Below are 20,390 nucleotides of genomic sequence, written 5' to 3' on the forward strand. Positions count from 1 at the left end.
GTCTTCTATTCCAATAAGTTATTTTTCCTATTTTTCTGCCCTTTTGATCCTTTAAAATTCTTTTGCAAAATTAGAGGGCAGCGTTAATGCTGCATTTAGAGACAGCTCTTGTAATACTAACATTTTGAACAGTCTGATACCTTCCCAAGCTCACTTGGAGTAAACTGTCTACATAATTTTAGGCTGTGTTTGTGTGGGTTCTTTTTTTTTTTTTAACTTATTTATTAACTTATGAAGATAATATTCTAATACCAACATTAAAGTGTTTAAAATAATTAAACAAGCAAGATACGTTTCTCATGTTTCATTTGTCACCCTTACCTCTTCCCAGAAAATGTTCTCAGGCCAAGTTCAAGATGAACAAGTTGAACTTTTAGGAGAGTTGACTTGGTAATAGATACAGCTTTTTTGGAAGGAGAAAGGTAAGTACAAATAAGATTGAAATTGGTTCAAGTTTTAGGTGCACAAAAATATTCAACATGCCAGAGCATAGTTTAAAAAATATTAAATGGGCCAAATGAACTAGGAAATATTCTGCTACATCAAGAAAATATTTCATCTTAAAATACACATTTTTCTTTTTACCAGAAAATACTCTTACAATAAATTGCCACCCCGGAGGCAGCCCATAGCAAAACTCATTTGAAATTTGTTCTGCATATAAGAGCTCGTTCCAAATCAAAGTTTGGCAAGGAAAACGTTTCTTATAAACAAAATTTTAATTGAGTTTTTCTTCTCAATTAAGATTTTTAAGTGCATGGAAACTAAGCACTGAAATGAGTGTCGTGCTCATGAGACATTTCTTTAGTTTTTTCTAAAATGCCTTTTTCTTTTAGACGAGGAAGGTGAGTTTCCTAAAAATTTTTTCCCAACAAATCTTTTAAATTTAGGATTAGATCACCAAATTCCTAGCAAAATAGAAAAAGGGATCTTTTGCTTTACAGAAAAAATACTCAGTATAAATTGACACACATTCTAAACTTTTATAGAAAATACTAATGCCAAATGTCAAACTGTTACCTTGGTATGAGACTGATATAAAATACAAGAATGTCTTTAGAATTGGCAAAATGGGATGCTCCTGTAACAGCCAACCACGAGAGCATAAAATTCAAATTATAAATCGTCTTTGTTTCGTTTAAAGATAATGCCATGTCCTCCTGGTGGGGTAACCCTGACTTAAATGAATCTTCTTACCTAAGTTTAATTAAGTCGGCCCTTAATTTTCTCCCAAGTGCATAATGATAGGTCTGTCACGTCCCCGAGTGAGCTGCCATTATGTGTGTGGAGAAAAGTGTCCGTTGTGAGTGCAGGAAGCTGTGCAGGCTCTCCTGGGGAGGAGAGTGAGATGCTTTGTATGAAGCGTGTGCCTGCCTGAGTAAGCCCCATGTAGTGCCAGTCCCATTAGCACGCACGCACCGGTGACACGCCGGACCCCGACTGGGGAAAAGTGGTCTGTCTGGAAGTTCCCTGCAATGGGGAGTCAATTTTTGTGAATAACTACCTTAATATTCACTAATAGCTTTTAGGCTCCTAATCTCTTATTGAATATATTTTTTTCCATAATTGCTACTTTTCAAAAGGGTTGCCAAAGTAGGCATTTCTATTCTCTGAAAAATGCAGAAGAGAACATAATGTTTTATATTCATCTGTGATGCGTTTATGCTAATGTCGCATCTCTGGAATACGGCGACTGTGGGCCTTTCTGGCATCATGATTCATTCTCCTTTGAAACGAACTGTTAATGCTGGCAGTGTGATATTTTTTTTTTCTTCTTTAAAAAAAAAAATCACTTTGGGTCGTGGTTTTACCATTATTTAAAGTATATGGAAAAATAGATTACAGAGGAAATCATTCTGAAATGTTGAAAATCTCTGCTTTCTAGTTTCATTCATTGACCTGTTTATTTTTTCCTGTAAAATCCATCCAGAAGCCCACTGTATTATAGAGTAATTGACTTCTATTGTTTGAGATACTGTTAACCCACAAATGAAGTTTTCAGTAATGTAATTTGTAATCTGGCCTTTATCCTCTACTTGCCTTTCTGAGAATTAGCATATGTTTAAATAAAGCCAGTTCTTCGGTCATCCTCAGTAAAATAAGAGTATCTAGGTTCCATCTAGACTGGGAGGTCCAAACAGATCCATCCGTGCAGCATTTGCTTAATGTGTCAAGGAACCAGAGGACTCTGGGAATAACCACGACAAAACAGAAGGAACTACTGAAAGAGAGTCCAAAATGAGCACCATGACGTCTCTTAGCACAGTCTAGAAAGTCTTAGCCCCCTAGGAAGTTTCTCTTGGCCACGTGTTGGTGAATTTCGCATTCTCTAGCTATACTTCACGCAGACCTGGCACCGGCTGATTTTCTGGCGTTGGGCCTGGCTTTCTTTTAAGGTGTCTGGTGCTGGAGCAGAGGAAAACTGCAAGTCTGCTTTCACTGTTGTCAGCCAGAAGCTATACTCATTTGCAAAAAAGTGGCAAGTTCCCTGCCGGCCTTGGCATTCAAGGAATGGTGCTGCTCTGAAATCTTCCAGGCAGCTACCCGGTGACATGAGGGCCTGCCCTCCTCCTTGGTCCCCAGCTCCTGTGTGCTACCCAGAAAACAAGACAGAATTAGGGCTCAGACACACACAGACAACCCCAGACCCAATCAGGGACACACCCAGGTTTGGGTCTGATCTTAACATTTTTTCCTTAGATTATTCTATAAAGAACAACCTACAAGCTGCTGAAAAGGAACCGTAGTCAGCATGGTGAGTGTGCACACAAATTGGCTCCAGTTTCACCGATGGCTGAAGCAAATTCATCTTCTAAATTCTACCCATGTGATCCCAGTGTTTTTTTAAAAGATAATGGTCCTGCATCCCAACAGGCTATGGTTTGCAACAGCCTCTGTGACCTTATGTCCTAAGTGCAGAGTGCTCCGAATTACTGTCCAATCCAGACAGAAAGGACGGGAGAAGGTGTTAGGAAATGGTGAATGTGCCGGGGTTCAAGGGCACAGGACTCACCATCAGGAATGAATACCCAATCCAGAGGCTCCTCCAGGTCTGCGGACATGGGGGGATGGACTGGTCCTGGCTGTGCACCGCCACCGCCTGGGCCGGGGCCTCGCATACCGCACAGCGGCTGACGTAGGGGCGGATCGCCTCTTCAGAGAGTGGCATCATGGGGAGGGGTGCAGCGCTGGCCAGCCAGTAGGATCTGTCGTTTCTCTGGGCATAGTGGCACACCTGGTGGATGTTGCAGTAGGCAAAGGGCAGCGTGCTAAACACGGGAAGGCAAGACCCTGCCAGACCTTGGGGAGGAAGAAGAGACAGCTGGTGTCCAAGCACCCCATGTAGGTGTTCCCAAACCCTGCCTTCCTCCATCTGGCCTTTGCAGATGCGTGTTCTGCAATCTGGAGGCCCTCGCCAAAGCCTACTTCTGTGGTGGGGAAGCCATTTCTGGCACCTCCGTGTTCCTGTGGGCCAGCCCTCATCCCCTCATCCCTCACTCATGAGCCAAGCAGGGGGGCAGGTGCTGGAAGTGAGCGCCGAGCACATCTCTCTGTTCAGGAAGCTCATGGCCTAGCGGGGAACTGGATGAGCAAACAAGCAATGAAAATATAGCACAACGGCCGGGCGCGGTGGCTCAAGCCTGTAATCCCAGCACTTTGGGAGGCCGAGACGGGCGGATCACGAGGTCAGGAAATCGAGACCATCCTGGCGAACACGGTGAAACCCCGTCTCTACTAAAAAAAATACAAAAATCTAGCCGGGCGTGGTGGCGGCGCCTGTAGTCCCAGCTACTCGGGAGGCTGAGTCAGGAGAATGGCGGGAACCCGGGGGGCGGAGCTTGCAGTGAGCTGAGATCCGGCCACTGCACTCCAGCCCGGGTGACAGAGCGAGACTCCGTCTCAAAAAAAAAAAAAAAAAGAAAAGAAAATATAGCACAACAAGCCCTAAGAATGAGAAGTGTAGGGTTCTGGGACCTCAAGGAAGGATAACTGGAATATGTGATTTTAAGTTAGGACTTGAAATATGAAAAGGATTTAGCCAGGCTTGGAGATGGTGGTAGTGACTACTCAAAAGAGAGATACAGCGTCAGAGGGGGCCGGAGATAGGGGAGGGTGGAGCTCAGAGAACTCAGACATGTTCAGTGCAGGGAATGTGAGGAGAGGGTGTCTGTATTGTCTGTCTGTCTCAGGGGTGTCCAGTGATAAATCAGACCATTGGATGTGGCCTTTGTCAATCTCGTTAAGGAGTTTGGACTTTATCCCAAGAGTTCTGCGGAGTTTTAAGATGTGTGCTCTGGTTAGACCAAGAGGGGAGAAGCAAGACTGATGATACAAAAGACCAGGAAGGAAAGAAACTGATGGCAGAGGCAGAGGAGGAGAGAAGGAAACTGATTCAGGATATTGAACATCACTTCCTCCTTTCTCCTGTGCTCCAAGAAACTGGCCCCTTGTGATGGGAAAGACCATGCCAAACCCAAGAGAGAAATGCAGGGGATGGATAAGTAGTTGCCACCCAAGGTTTGCATAAGTAGTTGCCACCCAAGGTTTGCACTCTTTAACCACCCTTATTATCAGCTGGGTTCACTGCCTAGTGAGCACAATGGCAAGCACCTCACGGTCAACTGTCGCCGTCAACATATCCTTCCTGCACCTTCCATTCTAACCATGATTTTCTTGGAAAGACAGTGTTTCCCAGCAGCCAGATACTTAAGCCTTTGACTTAAAATCAGTCCCTGCAGCTTGCAAATTTACTATTGAAAATTGACAAGGGCTGGGTGCGGTGGCTCACACCTGTAATCCCAGCACTATGGGAGGCCAAGGCGGGCGGATCACCTGAGGTCAGGTATTTGAGACCAACCTGGCCAACCAACATGGCAAGATCCCAGCTCTACTAAAAATACAAAAATTAGCCAGGCCTGGTGGCACAAGCCTGTAGTCTCAGCTACTCAGGAGGCTGAGGCAAGAGAATCGCGTGAACCCTGGAGGCGGAGGTTGCAGTGAGCCAAGATCGTGCCACTGCCCTCACTCCAGCCTGGGCAACAGAGCAAGGCTCCATCTCAAAAGAGAAAAGAAAGGAAAAGAAAATTGACAAGGAGCACCAAGAGATGACCCTCAAAATAAACTCCTGTAATTTAAGAACAAATTGTAGTAGGGTAGGGAGTTGATGCTCGCAAGTGCTGTAATATAACCATCAGGGTGCTGTGGCTGCACCATTTTACACATAAGTACAGGAACTGACCACATTCTGATTAATTTACATTTGGAAGCAAAAAGTACATTTGATAACAGAGTTACATTTAACTTACTGAGGAAGAATCATTTTTATAACACTAATAATATTAGCCAGATAATATTATAGCCAGATAATAATTATAGCCAGAATGAGCTTCTTTGACACTTCATAGGATCATAAGTTTAAAGGATTAGCTCAGAATGAGCATGCTAGTGTTTTTTTTAAAAAGTGAGAATAATCCCATATAAGATGAGTGATCATTTAAGGTGTTGATGAATCAGTAAAATTAATCCCAAATTTTACTCTTCAGGCAATGAACCTGGGTGATCCTGTATCCATACCAAGGTCTTGATTGTGAGCTTTCTCTTGCCCTTCCAGGTATAACAGACTATACCCAGTCCAGAGCCTGGGCATGCCCAGGGGGCAGGTGGGCTCCTGGTCCGTCTGACTGTGGAGAACCAGGAGGAAGCCACTGAGGTATCCAGCGCCAAACCCTTTGGGCCCAGGATCCCCAGTGGGACCAGGAGGCCCTGGAGGAACAAAGAAAAAAAAAAACGAAGGCAGGTTAGGGGGTTCAGTTTAACAAATACATTAAGCACCTCTGTTCTGGCAGTGTGCTAAGCACTCAGGGAGCAGTAGGGAGCATGACTCAGCCCCTCCCCGCCTTCTGGAGTGTGCACAGCTACACAGCCAAGGTACACACAACGCAGTCAGCAAGTATTTGTTCCAAGCAACTCCTAGGTGCCTGGGCTACATTAGCATAAAGACAAAAAACAGAGCAAAATCCCTGCCCTCCTAGAGCTTGCATTACACTTGAGGAAGAGAAATAAGAAACAATAAGCATAACAAAAAGGTACGTTATGAAATACGCTGGGAAGAAAAGAACGAGGACAGTGTAATGACACACCGCAAGTGTGGACTCCCCAGACTGAACTGCAGAGCAGGTGCTCCCCAAAGTCGGTCTTTCTTACACCTCCCAGACCTCTTCCCTGGTTCCAGCATATTGTCAGTTCCATTCTGAGAAGGGCAAAGGCTTGGGATCCACATCTGCAAGTGTGGCTCTCTTCTTTGAGAAGAGAGGGAAATGGAAGGAAGGCCTCATTCTAGCATTGTTGTTGGCAGATGGGAAATCAACAGTTCTAGAGAACGTGAGCAGGGTCTGTATCCTCCAACACCTCTAAGGCGCTGAACTATTGAAGAAGGCCAGGAGCTGTTTCTAATTACCAAGAGCAAAAGGTGAAGTTAGACACTGAAACCAAAAGGTATTTTGTTTTTGTGTTCTACCCTTGGTTCTGCAAGACTGGCAGGTTCTCCCCATCAACACCGTCAACCAGAGATGACAAAGCGGTAGCCTGTGGACTGAATCAGGCCTGCTCATGTGTTTTGACCTGTAAGGATTTTACGAGTTGATATTTTGAACTTGAAAAGAGCAGAGTGTAGGCCCACATTTCTGTAGACTGTAATTGGCTGGAGCTGAGCTGCAGCTTTTAGCCAAAGCTTCATTCTGCTACAGACCCCACCCAGCCCTCCTCATTCATTTCTACTCACTACTAACCTGGTACAGGAGTTTGCACCCCCGGCCAGGTACTCTCTGGGGATGGGATTGTGTCTTGGGCTCTTTGGATCCATGTGCCTAACGAGCTTCCTGGTGCACTGTTTCACACTTCTATTCTGGAGTCCTAGCTCCCCTTTCCCAACACCACTTCCCCTTTTTCTTTTTTTTTTTTTTTTTTTTAAGAAAGAGCCCTGTTTCCTACATCAGTGTACTAATAGTTATATGATAAGATGATGTGAACTCAGGAAACCAGGCAATTCGGCCACTTGTAGAGGGTGAGAACACACACATCATCCCTAAGGTCTTCAACACAGCCTCTCAAGGGTGACCCCACGGCCACCAGGCTGACAGTCCCTTCATGACCTTGGAAAGTGAACTGCAGAAATGGCCAAGACTTTGATGATGATGTATAGCAGTTTGGGAAAATACTGAATAGGATGCAGGGCCTTGTCTAGGTTTTATGATGGTTTAGCATCAGTTAGATCATAGGAGATGCATCCCACTCTGTTCTCATTGCTTCTGTCTCTGATACCTGGTGAGTCGGCATCTAAGGCAAATGATCTGAATAGGATCCCGTCTGGAAAGCCACTTGAGAGGTCAGAGATTTTGTATACAACTCTAAGATTTACAGTGTCAGAGAAAAGAGGAGAGACTGAAACTCTACCTGGTCCTCCGGGGTAGCCGTCTTCTCCTGTGTCACCTTTACGTCCGGGAGGCCCAGGAGACCCAGGAATGCCATCCATACCCCTCCTGCCATCCAGCCCAGGCTCTCCTTTGCACCCTGCACAAAAGTTTATGATGCTGGTGGTGAAAGCAACCATGACACCTGCTAGCATTTACCGTGCCTATACCGTGTGCCCGCCCCAGGCTTCCTTCCCACTTTGGCTGCATGCATCAGCTCGTTTAGTCTTTGCGATGATACGAAGTTGGCATTTTACTATCGCTGCTTGCAGTTGGGGTAACTGAGGCTCTGAGAGGTCAAATAATTTGCTTAAGGACTGGGCCAGGATTTGAAGCCAGACCAGGGAGATGCTGAGAGACAGGTTTTCACATTTTCTTCATAGTCTTGTATGTTTGACTTTAAAAAAAAAAAAAAAAAAAAAAAACTACTGAACATGTATGGCATTTATAATAAATACTTTCCTTAATAATGATTGTTTAAAAGCCTAGATGGAGAAATGAATGAAATTTAATCGGTTTCATTTGGGGTCACGTTAAATCTGGAGCATGATAGGTGCAGCAATTTTTAAAAACAGCTTTTTACTGAGTGTTTACAATGTGCTAGGTACGATGCTCATCCCTTTATGTGGATTGTCCGGTTCGGTCTTGCCAGCAGCCATATGACTAGGTACTCGTACATGCCAGTGGTACCAGTGAAGAGACTGGGGCTCATAAAGGTCACAGAGCCAATCACATGTGGAGAGGAAACTTGGGCCCAAGGGGGTGAAGTGCAATGACCATCAACCACCAGACCCTGCCCCTGACACGCTGCAGAGCTCTGCATATAACCTGGGGGACTTGGCCGCAGTTGAGTTAATCCTTGAGGGGTTCTCTAAGTATGCAGTTACTTTTTTGTCAAGGCCTCAATTCATTAGCCACCATCTCCCTTCAGTCAGGGGAGCACACACAATCATTGTCTTTGGGCGAGTCTATTGCTATTACACCTAATTTCCTGAATTACTAGCCTTCTCCAAGTTTCCAGTCTCTACTTATTATTCTATTCTCTCTCTTTCTATTCTCTCTCTCTCTCTCTCTCTCTCTGCTACAGAGTAGCCTGGTATGGGCTGATCTGTGTACCCCCAAATTTCATATGTTGAAGTCCTAGCCCCCATATCTCAGAATGTGACTGTATTTGGAGACAGTACCTTTAAGGAGGTGATTCTGTTCAAATGAGGCTGTTAGGCTGGGCCCTAATCCAGGCTGACTAGTCTCCTTACACAAGGAGAAAATTTGGACAGGGAAAGGGACCCCGGGGATCCATGTCCCTGGAATGGCACAGAGGAGAGGCCATGTGAGGACACAGGAAGATGGTGGCATCCACAAGCCACGGAGAGAAGCCTTGGGAGAAACCGGCCCTGTCGTGTCTCCTTGATCTTGAATTTCTGCATCTAGAACTGCCTGTTGTTTAAGCCACCGGGTGGATGATACTTTGTTGTGATGGCCCGAGCAGACCAACACATTGCCTAAAATCAAAGGGCCTTAAGTCAAAGGGGCTTGCTTAAGTGGCTTTCATTCTTGCCTCTTGCCTTCGCCCTCCAGTGACTGGGGGATGATGACAAATTTGAGGATGCCAGTCAACTGAGGAATTCATGGAGCCTCCCTCCCCTACCCTACTAAGGGACCAGCCTTGCCTGATAACCATTAAATGAGTGTATTAACAGAGACGCTGACCGAAACCCTCTGCCCTTAAAGCAGCAACCCTGTCATGGAAAGGATGCATGGAGGGTTAAGGAGGTTTGACTTGGTGTTGCAAGCTAGCAGGAATCAAACATTTCCCACACAGGCCCCTCCTTGTCCCTCAGTGGCCCCAGGTGAGGCCCTGACTGTGCGTCCACACAGAGTAGAGTAGCTAACTTGCCTAGAGCAACCCTGGACTCTAATCTTCCTCCTCCAATCCACCTGAGCAACATCAGTAGGAAACACAGGGCTAAACAGCGCAATGACACAGTCACCACTGCTGCAGAGAACAGAAGCCCAAAGACATTCTGCAACACTGGCTCACACTTTGGTAGAAATCAGTATCCGCCTTGGTAGGTCTGGGGTGGGGCCTGAGAATCTGCATTTCTAGAAGTCTCCAGGTGACGCTGATGCTGCCAGTCCCAGGAACCACACTTCGAGAACAAATGCTGTAGATGATTTAACTTTAAAACTCTTTCCGGTGATGATCTTAGTGGCATATTTTGAAAATCCTACATTTCTGCCTATTCTTGAAACCAGAAATTCTACTCAGGGAATTTAGTTTAAAGAAACAACAACAACAATAGCAAACACATCACTGTTTATTCTGAGGCAGGCCGTGTTCTAAGTGCTTTTTATGTTAGTGAATCCACATAATCCTCACAATCAGCCCTTCTTACAGATCAGGAAACTGAGTCATGGGTTATGTGGTAAAGCCAGAGTTATGAACACATGTCATCTCTTTCCAGAATCTCTACTCTTTTTTTTTTTTTTTTTTTCAGATGGAGTCTCACTCTATCGCCCTGGCTGGAATAGAGTGACACTATCTCAGCTCACTGCAGCCTCTGCCTTCCAGATTCAAGCGATTCTCCTGCCTCCCCAAAAGGCTAAAGGTATAGCCTCCCGAGTAGCTGGGACTACAGGCATGCGCCACCATGCCTGGCTAATTTTTTATTTTTTATTTTTATTTATTTTTTATTTTTTGAGATGGAGTCTCACTCTATTGGCCATGCTGGAGTACAGTGGCATGACCTCAGCTCACTGCAACCTCCGCCTCTCGGGTTCAAGCGATTCTCCTGCCTCAGAACTGGGACTACAGGTGCACGCCACCACACCCAGCTAATTTTGTTGTGATTTTAGTAGAGATTGGGTTTCACCATCTTGGCCAGGCTGGTCTTGAACTCCTGACCTCAGGTGATCTGCCCACCTCAGCCTCCCATAGTGCTGGGATTATAGGCATGAGCCACCACACCCGGCCCTTATTTCCAGAACCTCTGTTCTTATCCATTACACTATTTCTTCATGATAATCAGGGATGCATATACGTAAGATATCATTACCAGTTGCTTATCGTAGTGAGAAAGTGGAAACTCCTTAAATCAGAGTAGTTACTGGACCAGCAGCAGCAGTGGCAGCACCTGGGAACATGCTAGAAATAAAAGACTCTCAGAGCCCTCTCCTTACCTAACAAATCAGGTCTAGGGTGGGCCCCAGCGAGCTGCGTTTTAACAAGCTCTTCAGGGATTCTGATGGTCCACGAAGCTCGAGAACCAAAGCCTTAAATGTTCCTCGTGACGCCCCCTCCGTACCCCCAGGTTCAGCTCCCCTTTTAGAAATTCCCACATTACCCCTTGTTAACACTCAACACTTCCGAACTGACTCGCCCAATGTCTTCATTTTCTGCTAGCCTGTGGCTCCAAAAAGCAGGGCCTTGTTGGATTAACTTATTTCTAGCAGAGCAGCTGGCAGCAAACCAATCAATAATTGGTGAAGGTAGTGGTTAAATAAATTGTGGCACAATCAGATAAGGCAATGTTCCTCAGCTACTACAGATAATATTGTAGGAAAATTTGTAATGACATAGAAGTAAGGTTATGTTAAGAACAGTTTGCCAAAGAGTCTGCCTAGGATGATCATGCAGAAATAAAACTAGAAAAATACCCAGGCAATTGTGTCTTTTAAAAGTGTGTTTAGTTTTTTTGTTGTTGTTTTGTTTTGTTTTTGTTTTGTTTTTTTGAGACAGAGTCTCGCTCTGTCACCCAGGCTGGAGTGCAGTGGCACGATCTCGGTTCACCGCAAGCTCTGCCTCCCGGGTTCATGCCATTCTCCTGCCTCAGCCTCCCGCCCGCCACCATGCCTGGCTAATTTTTTATATTTTTAGTAGTGACGGGGTTTCACTGTGTTAACCAGGATAGTCTCCATCTCCTGACCTCGTGATCCACCCACCTCGTCCTCCCAAAGTGCTGGGATTACAGGCGTGAACCACCACGCCTGGCCAAAGTGTGTTTAGTTTTAAGTTACCTTTTTTTTTTTCTTTTGTAATAAAGTTTTTTTTTCCCTTCACCAAATGCCTCCCCAACGGCCTAAAGGTGCATCTGCTATCTCCTGCCACATCCCTCCCTACGTAAATGGTCTTCAACATTGGGTGGTTCTGCACTGCCGCCCCCCACCCCCCAGCAGACACTTGGCAATATCTGGAGGCATTTGGTCCTCAAATGGAGGAAGAGGTCATTACTGGCATCTAGTAGGATAGGGGCGAGAGATGCTGCTCGACATCCGAGAATCCACCAAACAGCCCTCCAGGATAAAGAATGATGGGGCCCCGAATGTCAGCAGCACTGAGGTTGAGAAACTGCTCCACACAGTAGGCTACGTCGAAGAATCATGTATTCATTCACCAGATGTTTACCAAGCACCCTCCATGACCCAGGCCTGTGTGTGGATATCACACTGAATAAAACAATATCCTGCCCTCAAGCTTCTTACAGTCTCTAGAATGGTGGTTGGCAAATTACAGCTTGTGGGCCATTTACTGCCCATTTTGGTAACCCCAGTTACAGTGGAACACATGCATTCATGTACGTGTTACCTACGGCTATGCTGCACCAACAGGGTTGAGTGGTCGCAGCAAAGATCATCTGACTCCAAAGCCAAAGCAGGGGACTAAAGTGCTCGGGTGATGAGGCAGATGTCTCACTTCCCTGCCCTCGGTTCCACATGCCCCACTGCTTGTAAAACTGTGTCCTCATATTGCCTACCTGAGAGTGTCCCCTTCTTCTTCCATCCCTACGACCAGCGGGTCTCTCCCCTCCATGCCCTGTGCTGGTTGAGCTACACTCAGTGTAGACATCTCAGCGTCCGATATGCTCCTGTTATGCTTTTGTTCTCCCAGGATTAGAAACGAATTATTCCAGAGTGTCCTGGACTGCATGCTGTATGTGGTTACCATTCAGTAGGGGAGAAAGGACACATCCCCTCCTCTCCATCAGGGTGAGAGGAGCCCTGCCTTTCCTGGTGACTGGGCAGAAACCTCCTCTTCCCGGGGTGGCACTGCTGGTGGCATCTGGAACTCCACCACCTTCCAAGAGAGGATCAGTTATCTTGGAAGGAACACGGGGCCCCAACAGTGAGCTCAGACCATTCCTTTCTCCATCCCACCCGATAAGATGATTCCAACGTGCAATATATTGAAGAAAGGGCTGCCCTAGTGCGTATGGGTGAGGAGTTTCCCCCTTCCACTGAACAAGCAGCAGCAGGCATTCCTCCTGATGTACAGACTCATGGTGAGATCACTGAGGATCTAGGAAAAAGAATCCTGACACCAGATGTTACCACGTGGGCTTTACTCCTTTTAGGGTGAGGCAGAGAGAAATTGTCAGGCGGAAGACATTTCCCGAGAAACAGGAAGGAAGGCTCTTGTTAACCCGAGTTCTATGTTCAGAGCTTTCTACCTTATGGACTTGCTCCCTACTTGAAACTAGTTTTAGAGAATAAAACTAAACATCAAAAAAACCCTCCAGTGTTAGATGGATGACCTCCTGAGAGGGCAAGTGCTGCCTTGAAGAGAAACACAACCCTAACAGGGTGTGGGAACGTCCATTAGGCAGGAACAGTTCAAAACAAAACGGATAACACTTTTGAGTTCACTGAAGGAAGCTTCAGCCTTTGAGGGCCGCCCTGGAAGGAAAAGGTGTAGATCAAAGAGATCCGTGTGTAGAAGAGCGTTAGGCCTCCCGTGGTGGAGAACTCCTAATGGACCCACTTCATGTGGCTGTCATCCACACACACTGGGGAGGAGAGAGCCAGAAGTTTGTTCATTTTTGTGTAAGTCTCAGCTGCAGCACATGGTTACAAAATCAGTTAAGCGACGAAAGAAAAGACTTTTTCATTTTTTTTTTTTTACCTTTGATTTTAGGTTCAGGGGTACGTGTGAAGGTTTGTTACATAGGAAAACTCACGTCATGGAGGTTTGTTATACAGATTATTTCATCACCCAGGAATTAAGCCCAGCACTCAGTAGTTATCTTTTTTGTCTACTTGAGGGTGGCGGGGAGGAGGGAAAGGAGCAGAAAAGAGAAGATTTGGAAGGGAAAAGAGGAAGATACCAACAATGTCATTTTAAGTGAACATTGTTCTTTCTAGTGGCAGCCGTTTCTTTATGGCAGCTGTTTCTTTATGGCACTTGATCTTGAGGGTGGTATATATGGTGGTGGTATATAAGCCCTACCTTTCCTTAAGGCTATCCTCAAATACCAGCTCTTGCTGGAGTCCTAGCAGTCCTGCAGTTCTCCACACTGGAATTAACCTCTGCCCATCCCATTCTCCCAACACCCTTAACTTGCAACTCCTTTTTTTGGCTTTGCTTTGTTTTTGTTTTAGACGGAGTTTCGCTCTTGTTGCCCAGGCTGGAGTGGTATATATGGCCCCTCACACCCTGCTGAAAAAATGCCTTCAGGAAATGCTGGAGAATGAGCAACATGGCCTGCAGATGACCCAGGTCAGCCAGGGCTGGCCATTAGGCCCTTAGAATAGACTATCACTCTTCAGTAACTGGACAGGATGGCCAATACAGCCAGTGTGGCCAACGGGCATAGACAAGGCCGAGGAATACATGGCGGGGAAGAGAGGTCCTTTGTAACAGGAACCCAGAGGCTCCTATCAGAGAAGAGGGGACCCAGAAGAAAGTAAGGGCTTGGGAGTGGGTGCACAGGACAAAAAGGAGCCCCAGGGAAGCTGAGCCACATGCTGAGAACATAGGAAGAGAAGGCGATGCTTCACCAGAACGACGGGGCACTTTGTAAAAAACATCATAATCATGTAGATGGCAGAGAGGTGGCCTTGGAGTGTCCCTACTTCCAGCAGGCAGGGTCAGTGGCTCCAATGAAGAGAGGGCACAGGAACCCAGGGAAGGCCCTCCTGTGGCCACGTGCAGCTGATGAGCCCATGCAACCCTAAGTCAGGAGGAATTAGACATCACAGGCGAGCACACCTGGGCCACATAAGCACTAGACCCTCTTTCAGAAGCTCATAGTCTATGGAGAGAGAATCTTGTTCTTGTTCATGTCAGAGATAACTATCATGTTCAAGGGTAAAGAACTGATCCGTTCACATATTTTTCTCTTCCCAGTTACTTTCTTTGGTTATTTTGCAAAGCCACCACAGTGGGTGACCCCAGCCACCCCTCTCACCTCAGCTTTGATGTTGAGGTGGAGCAGTGCGTTTCAACCTGCTATAGCCACTTGGGGGGCATTGAAAAATGCTGACATTCAGGCTTTGCCACCTTCCACATTCTATTAGTCTGAGATGAGGCCAGGCACCAATAGTCTTTCGAGATCCTGCAGGTGATTTTAACCTGCAGCTAGTATTGTCTTGCTAAAAAGGTTCTCCTCTTAGCTGAATCTTTAAGGAGTGCATTCATATAATGATCGGGGCGTCTCAAATTTGAATATGTATGCCACTATTTGGGGGATCTTGCTAAAATGCAGATTCTGATTCTGTAGGTCTGGGGCGGACCGAGTTGCTACTAGTTCCTAAACCAGGACCACAGTTACAGTAACAAAGATGTTGCTGACTCCTAGATGCCTGGTTATTAGGCCAATCAGCCCGGCCTGTGCTCCCACCATCTCCCTGTTGAACAACTCTGGCTCCTCAACTTGCAACTCTTTTTTTGTTTGTTTGTTTTGTTTTAGATGGAGTTTTGCTCTTGTTGCCCAGGCTGGAGTTCAGTGGTGCAATCTCAGCTTACGGCAACCTCTGCCTCCTGGGTTCAAGCAATTCTCCTGCCTCAGCCTCCCAAGTAGCTGGGATTACAGGCACCTGCCACCACGCCCGGCTACTTTTGTATTTTAAGTAGAGACAGGGTTTCACCATGTTGGCCAGGCTAGTCTCAAACTCCTGACCTCAGGTGATCCACCCACCTTGGCCTCCCAAAGTGCTGGGATTACAGGCATGAGCCACCGCGTCCGGCCTGCATCTCCTTTTTAACATGAATTGTGTAATAATCTACCATTACTTTAAGTTATTTATATTCTGCTATTTCTTTCATGGGATTATGAGACCCTGGAGGGCAAAAACACATCTTATTCATCTTTGTATCACTCACACCACCTAGTAGCATACGTTACAAAGAGTAGAGGGAGTCTGGAAGTACTTACTGAATTGAATTTGCAGAACCCAGTTACAGGTCACATCTTTGACCTGGAAGTTATTTTTGTAAGTTGGAGGGACCCAGCTCTGGATATTGCAAATATGTACATAATAAGGCAGCTTGGTTTTAAAACAAGGTTGAGTGACCAGTAATACCGACTGACAGAACTCCATGCAAGGAGTATCAAGAAAGGTGAGTTAAGTAACGACTGGCCCAATTCCCAGTTCTGACGAGCCGTTAAAAGAAGTTGCTACAACCAACACCCAATTAACCTGGTGCACAAACACAGATGCAATGCAACAAACACACACAACGAAAACCCCACATTAATTTGAGGAAGGCTCCAGGGCTGTTTTGGCCGCCACCTAAGAACCAGTCTGACTCCTGTTGAGAGGGACATCTCTTGAGCACTTAACTTCTTGGTTCTGAGGAACCAGAAGAAAAACAAATGGTGCAAGATTCAGCTCTGCTTCCAATTCCCTGAACCAAAAAGAACCCAAATCACAGTGGGGCCGTGGCGGGTGAAAGGAAAGAGAACATCCTGGTTCCTGTAATCCCAGCACTTTGTGAGGCCAAGGCAGGAGGATCGCAAGGTCAGGAGATGGAGACCATTCTGGCTAACATGGTGAAACCCCATCTCCACTAAAAATATAAAAAATTAGCCGGGCGTGGTGGCGGGCGCCTGTAGTCCCAGCTACTCGGGAGGCTGAGGCAGGAGAATGGCGTGAACCTGGGAGGCGGAGCTTGCAGTGAGCCAAGATGGCACCACTGCACTCCAGCCTGGGCAAAAGAGTGAGACTCTATCTCAAAAATAAAATAAAATAAAATAAAAAAATAGAAGGGATATGTGGATCCAGTTAGCCTATGATTGATGTACTTTGGATCAAGGTAGAAATAAATTACAAAGGGAAAGACATGTTTTCTTCTCACTAGTTATTAATCTCCATATCAAAAGCTACAAAATAAAACATCTAGAATTTCATTTCAGCAATATATAGTTAAAATAATGAACAATCAGCATGTGGCTCATACCTGGTCCTGGGGGGCCTCTCATTCCAGGGAGTCCCATGGTTCCTTCTGGTCCTCTCAGGCCTGGCACCCCAGGAAGCCCTGGGATTCGGGGACAGTCATCCGCATCTGCAGGTGGCCCCGGTTCACCTGAAATTGGAATTACCGCTTGTGTAATGGATGCACACGGGCTTATGAACGAGCTCCTTCTACAGTCTCTGGTTAAACTTGGACTTCTGACTCTATGCTGAAATTCAGTTCACATTTAGTATAAATTTTAGTATAAATGTTTGTAAAGGTTCAACAATCCAGTGTAAGTTCCATGAAGGCAGGAATTTGTCTTGTTTCCTGGAGGGTGCATAAAAAACTTCCAGAACGTCGGACTGACCGAATGAGTGAATGGAGTATCAGAGGAAGCAGAAGGATGAAACAGTGAAGGTCGGATGATGCAGCAATGTGATGACCCTCACAGGATTACCTAATCTCTGGGCCATGTTTTACTGGAGTAGCAGCCACAGGTGGCATTGCAAGAGGGACTGGTGGGTTCCTAAAGCTCAGCTTCATGTGTCCCTGAGTCCTTACTCTACACTGCAGTGCCACATGGGTTTCCATAGTGTCAGTCACTCACATAGAATTTCAGGATTGCTAGAGGCTCAGAAGCAGTGACTTTCAACCCTGAGTGAACATTGGACTTATCCAGGGGAGTCATGGAAATATATTGACGCCTGGGTCCCACTCCCCGAAATACTGGTTTACTTGATAATAGGATGTGGCCTGAGCAGTGTCCTCATCATTGGCTGCATAATAAACTCAGCTGGTGAGTTTTTCAAATGTACTTATTAACACTGGGGCCCCATCTAGACTAATTAAATAGGAATTTCTGGGGCTGGGATCTGGGTGTCAGTAGTTTTTGTTTGTTTGTTTAAGTCCCCTGGTGATTCCAGGGTCCATTAGGGCTGAAAAGCACCGTTGTAAAGTTATAACTCTGACTGTAGCACCTCAGAATCATGTCGCTAGTTTGTTAGAAACCAGAGTTCCTGAGTCAGGAGGTCTGAAGTGGGGGCCATGTACATTTCTAACATGTTCCCAGGGAGGCTGATGGCGTTGATCTGGGAATCTCACTTTGAAAAACACAGGCTGGGCACAGTGACTCACACCTGTAATCCTAGCACTTTGGGAAGCTGAGGCGGTGGATCACCTGAGATCAGGAGTTTGAGACCAGCCTGGCCAACATGGTGAAACCCCATCTCTACTAAAAAGAAAAAAAAAAAAAAGAAAAAAATAGCTGGGTGTAGTGGCAAGTGCCTGTAGTTCCAGCTACTCAGGAGGCTGAGGCAGGAGAATCACTGGAACCCAGGAAACGGAGGTTGCATGAGCCGAGATTGTGCCACTGCACTCCAGCCTGGATGACAGAGCAAGATTCTGTCTCAAAAAAAAAAAAAAAAAAAAAAAAAAGAAGAAGAAGAAAGAAAACCACTATACTAAAGATGTGACTTTTTTTTCTTTTACCTTCACGTCTTTAAGACATTTTTAATGAAGCTTCATTTAGTCATCCTGCAAACATCACACAGGGATAAGAAATAATAACACTGAAAAATAATGATAACAGCTAAGACTCACTGAATGCTTTATCATATATCAGGCCCTGTGCTGAATGCTTTTACTATTAAATCCTCCCAACAAGACTGTGTATGTGCTACTGTTATGAGAAGGTTATGGATAAGAACACTCAGGCTTGGCCAGGTGCGGTGGCTCACACCTGTCATCCCAGCACTTTGGGAGGCCAAGGCGGGCAGATCATAAGGTCAAGAGATCGAGACCATCCTGGCCAACATGGTGAAACCCCATCTCTACTAAAAATACAAAAATAAGCCAGGCGTGGTGGTGTGCACCTGTAGTCCCAGCTACTTGGGAGGCTGAGGGAGGAGAATCACTTGAACCCGGGAGGCAGAGAGCTTGAACCCAGGAGGCGGAGACTGCAGTGAGCCGAGATCACACCACTGCACTCCAGCCTGGCGACAGAGCAAGACTCTGTCTTTAAAAAAAAACAAAACAAAACAAAAAAAAACACACGCAGGCTCAGGCAAATAAGTGACACTTCTGTGGTGACACAGCTTACACATGGCAGAGTCTGGATTGCAATCCAGGGCATTCTAGCTCCAAACCCATGTTCTTAACCACCTCATCAGATGCATCAGGAACTCAATATCTGGGTAACAAATTCTCAGAAATGAAACATATTTTAAAAGGTATGACACGGTGTTTCACGCCTGTAATCCCAGTACCTTGGGAGGCTGAGGCGAGTGGCCTGAGTTTGAGAGTTCAAGACCAGCCTGGGCAACAGGGTGAAACCCCATCTCTACTAAAATTGCAAGAAATCAACCATGTATGGTGGCACATGCCTGTGATCCCAGCTACTTGGGATGCTGAGGTAGGAAAACTGCTTGAACCTGGGAGTGCAGTGGTGGGATCTCCAGTCTGGGCACCAGAGCAAGACTCTGTCACCAAAAAAATAAAATAAAAATAAAAGATATCATCTGATTAGCCATGGTGTTCTTCAAATGTATGCAAAAGTGTGAAATAATTTCAAGAACATCAATCATAAAGCAGTAAGAAAATCCTTAAAAAAATGTGGCATAACAACAAAGTTTTAGCCTCCTAATACTTATTGGGCCTGTGTAAAATGACCTGGAATTCTTATGAGCTATTTGGAATTTAACCCCATGTAAAATATGGTATAAAACCACAAGCAACACAGGGCCAAATGTATTTCTACAATACGTACAGTTTAATGTAAAACGTGGCTTTTCTACTATAGGTGACTTGACAGAGATGCATAGAGGCATCTCCTATTTTCCCTCAGTAATGTCTGGCCCTTCCCAGTGGCAACGGAATTGAGAAAGTGGGAGCATGTGGTTGGTGCTTCCTATTTAGAATTTTGATGTTCTCTTGAAATGACTTTATACTTACAATCACAGAGAGACAGGATTGAAATGAAAACAACAAATAGAGTTTAATCTTTAAATATAAGCATTGAAAATACCAGGACTTTTTTTTTAAATTTTGATTTTGCTTTTCTTTACTTTCTAATAAGTCAGAAGCTGAAAAATAAAAAGCGGGGGTGGGGCGGGCGCAGTGGCTCACACCTGTAATCTCAGCACTTTGGGAGGCTGAGGCGGGCAGATCACAAGGTCAGGAGATTGAGACCACGGTGAAACCCCGTCTCTACTAAAAATATAAAAAGTTAGCTGGGCGTGGTGGTGGGCGCCTGTAGTCCCAGCTACTTGGGAGGCTGAGGCAGGAGAATGGCACGAACCCGGGAGGCGGAGCTCACAGTGACCGAGATCGCGTCACTGCACTCCACCCTGGGCGACAGAGCGAAACTCTGTCTCAAAAAAAAAAAGGGGGGGTTGAGGGGCTGACGTCTCTCTTCTAAAGACCTTAAAAGTAACACATGGTGTCTGCATTCAGAGCAATTTTCATTAGGGCTAATAACAGAGGCCTGGAAAGAACAAATGCAAGCACTCACAATTTTTCTTTTTCTCTTTTGAGAAATGCTTTTTATTTCCTTTGAAAATGCCAGGCACAAAATAACATGTTGTTTTTACATTGCAGAGCATTAAGTGAACATTTTCCTTTTAACACACAAAGAAATGTGCTCCTTAAAAATGGACTTGAGGGTGTAATAGGGAAGGCTTGTCACAGCCCCTTACTGGGAGGTGAGGCCCCACTTTTTAATGTTGTGTATACCATTTATTTTAGGGATGCTC

General features: G+C 45.6%; 1 protein-coding gene across 1 annotated transcript in view; it reads right to left on the minus strand.

Moving 5' to 3' along the window:
• Positions 1 to 201: 201 nt before the first annotated feature.
• COL4A4 (collagen type IV alpha 4 chain) overlaps positions 202 to 20,390 on the minus strand; it is a 154,400-nt gene continuing 134,211 nt past the window's right edge. Inside the window, exons 44-48 of the mRNA XM_005574455.5 lie at positions 16,645 to 16,770; positions 7,453 to 7,569; positions 5,575 to 5,763; positions 3,014 to 3,300; positions 202 to 2,593 (exon numbers count right to left, since the gene is read on the minus strand). Coding sequence (XP_005574512.3) covers positions 2,330 to 2,593; positions 3,014 to 3,300; positions 5,575 to 5,763; positions 7,453 to 7,569; positions 16,645 to 16,770 — 983 coding nt within the window. The 3' untranslated portion in view covers positions 202 to 2,329. The remainder of the gene's footprint in view (positions 2,594 to 3,013; positions 3,301 to 5,574; positions 5,764 to 7,452; positions 7,570 to 16,644; positions 16,771 to 20,390) is intronic.

The sequence above is a fragment of the Macaca fascicularis genome, chromosome 12 (assembly GCF_037993035.2).
Source record: "Macaca fascicularis isolate 582-1 chromosome 12, T2T-MFA8v1.1".
Classification (NCBI taxonomy): domain Eukaryota; kingdom Metazoa; phylum Chordata; class Mammalia; order Primates; family Cercopithecidae; genus Macaca; species Macaca fascicularis.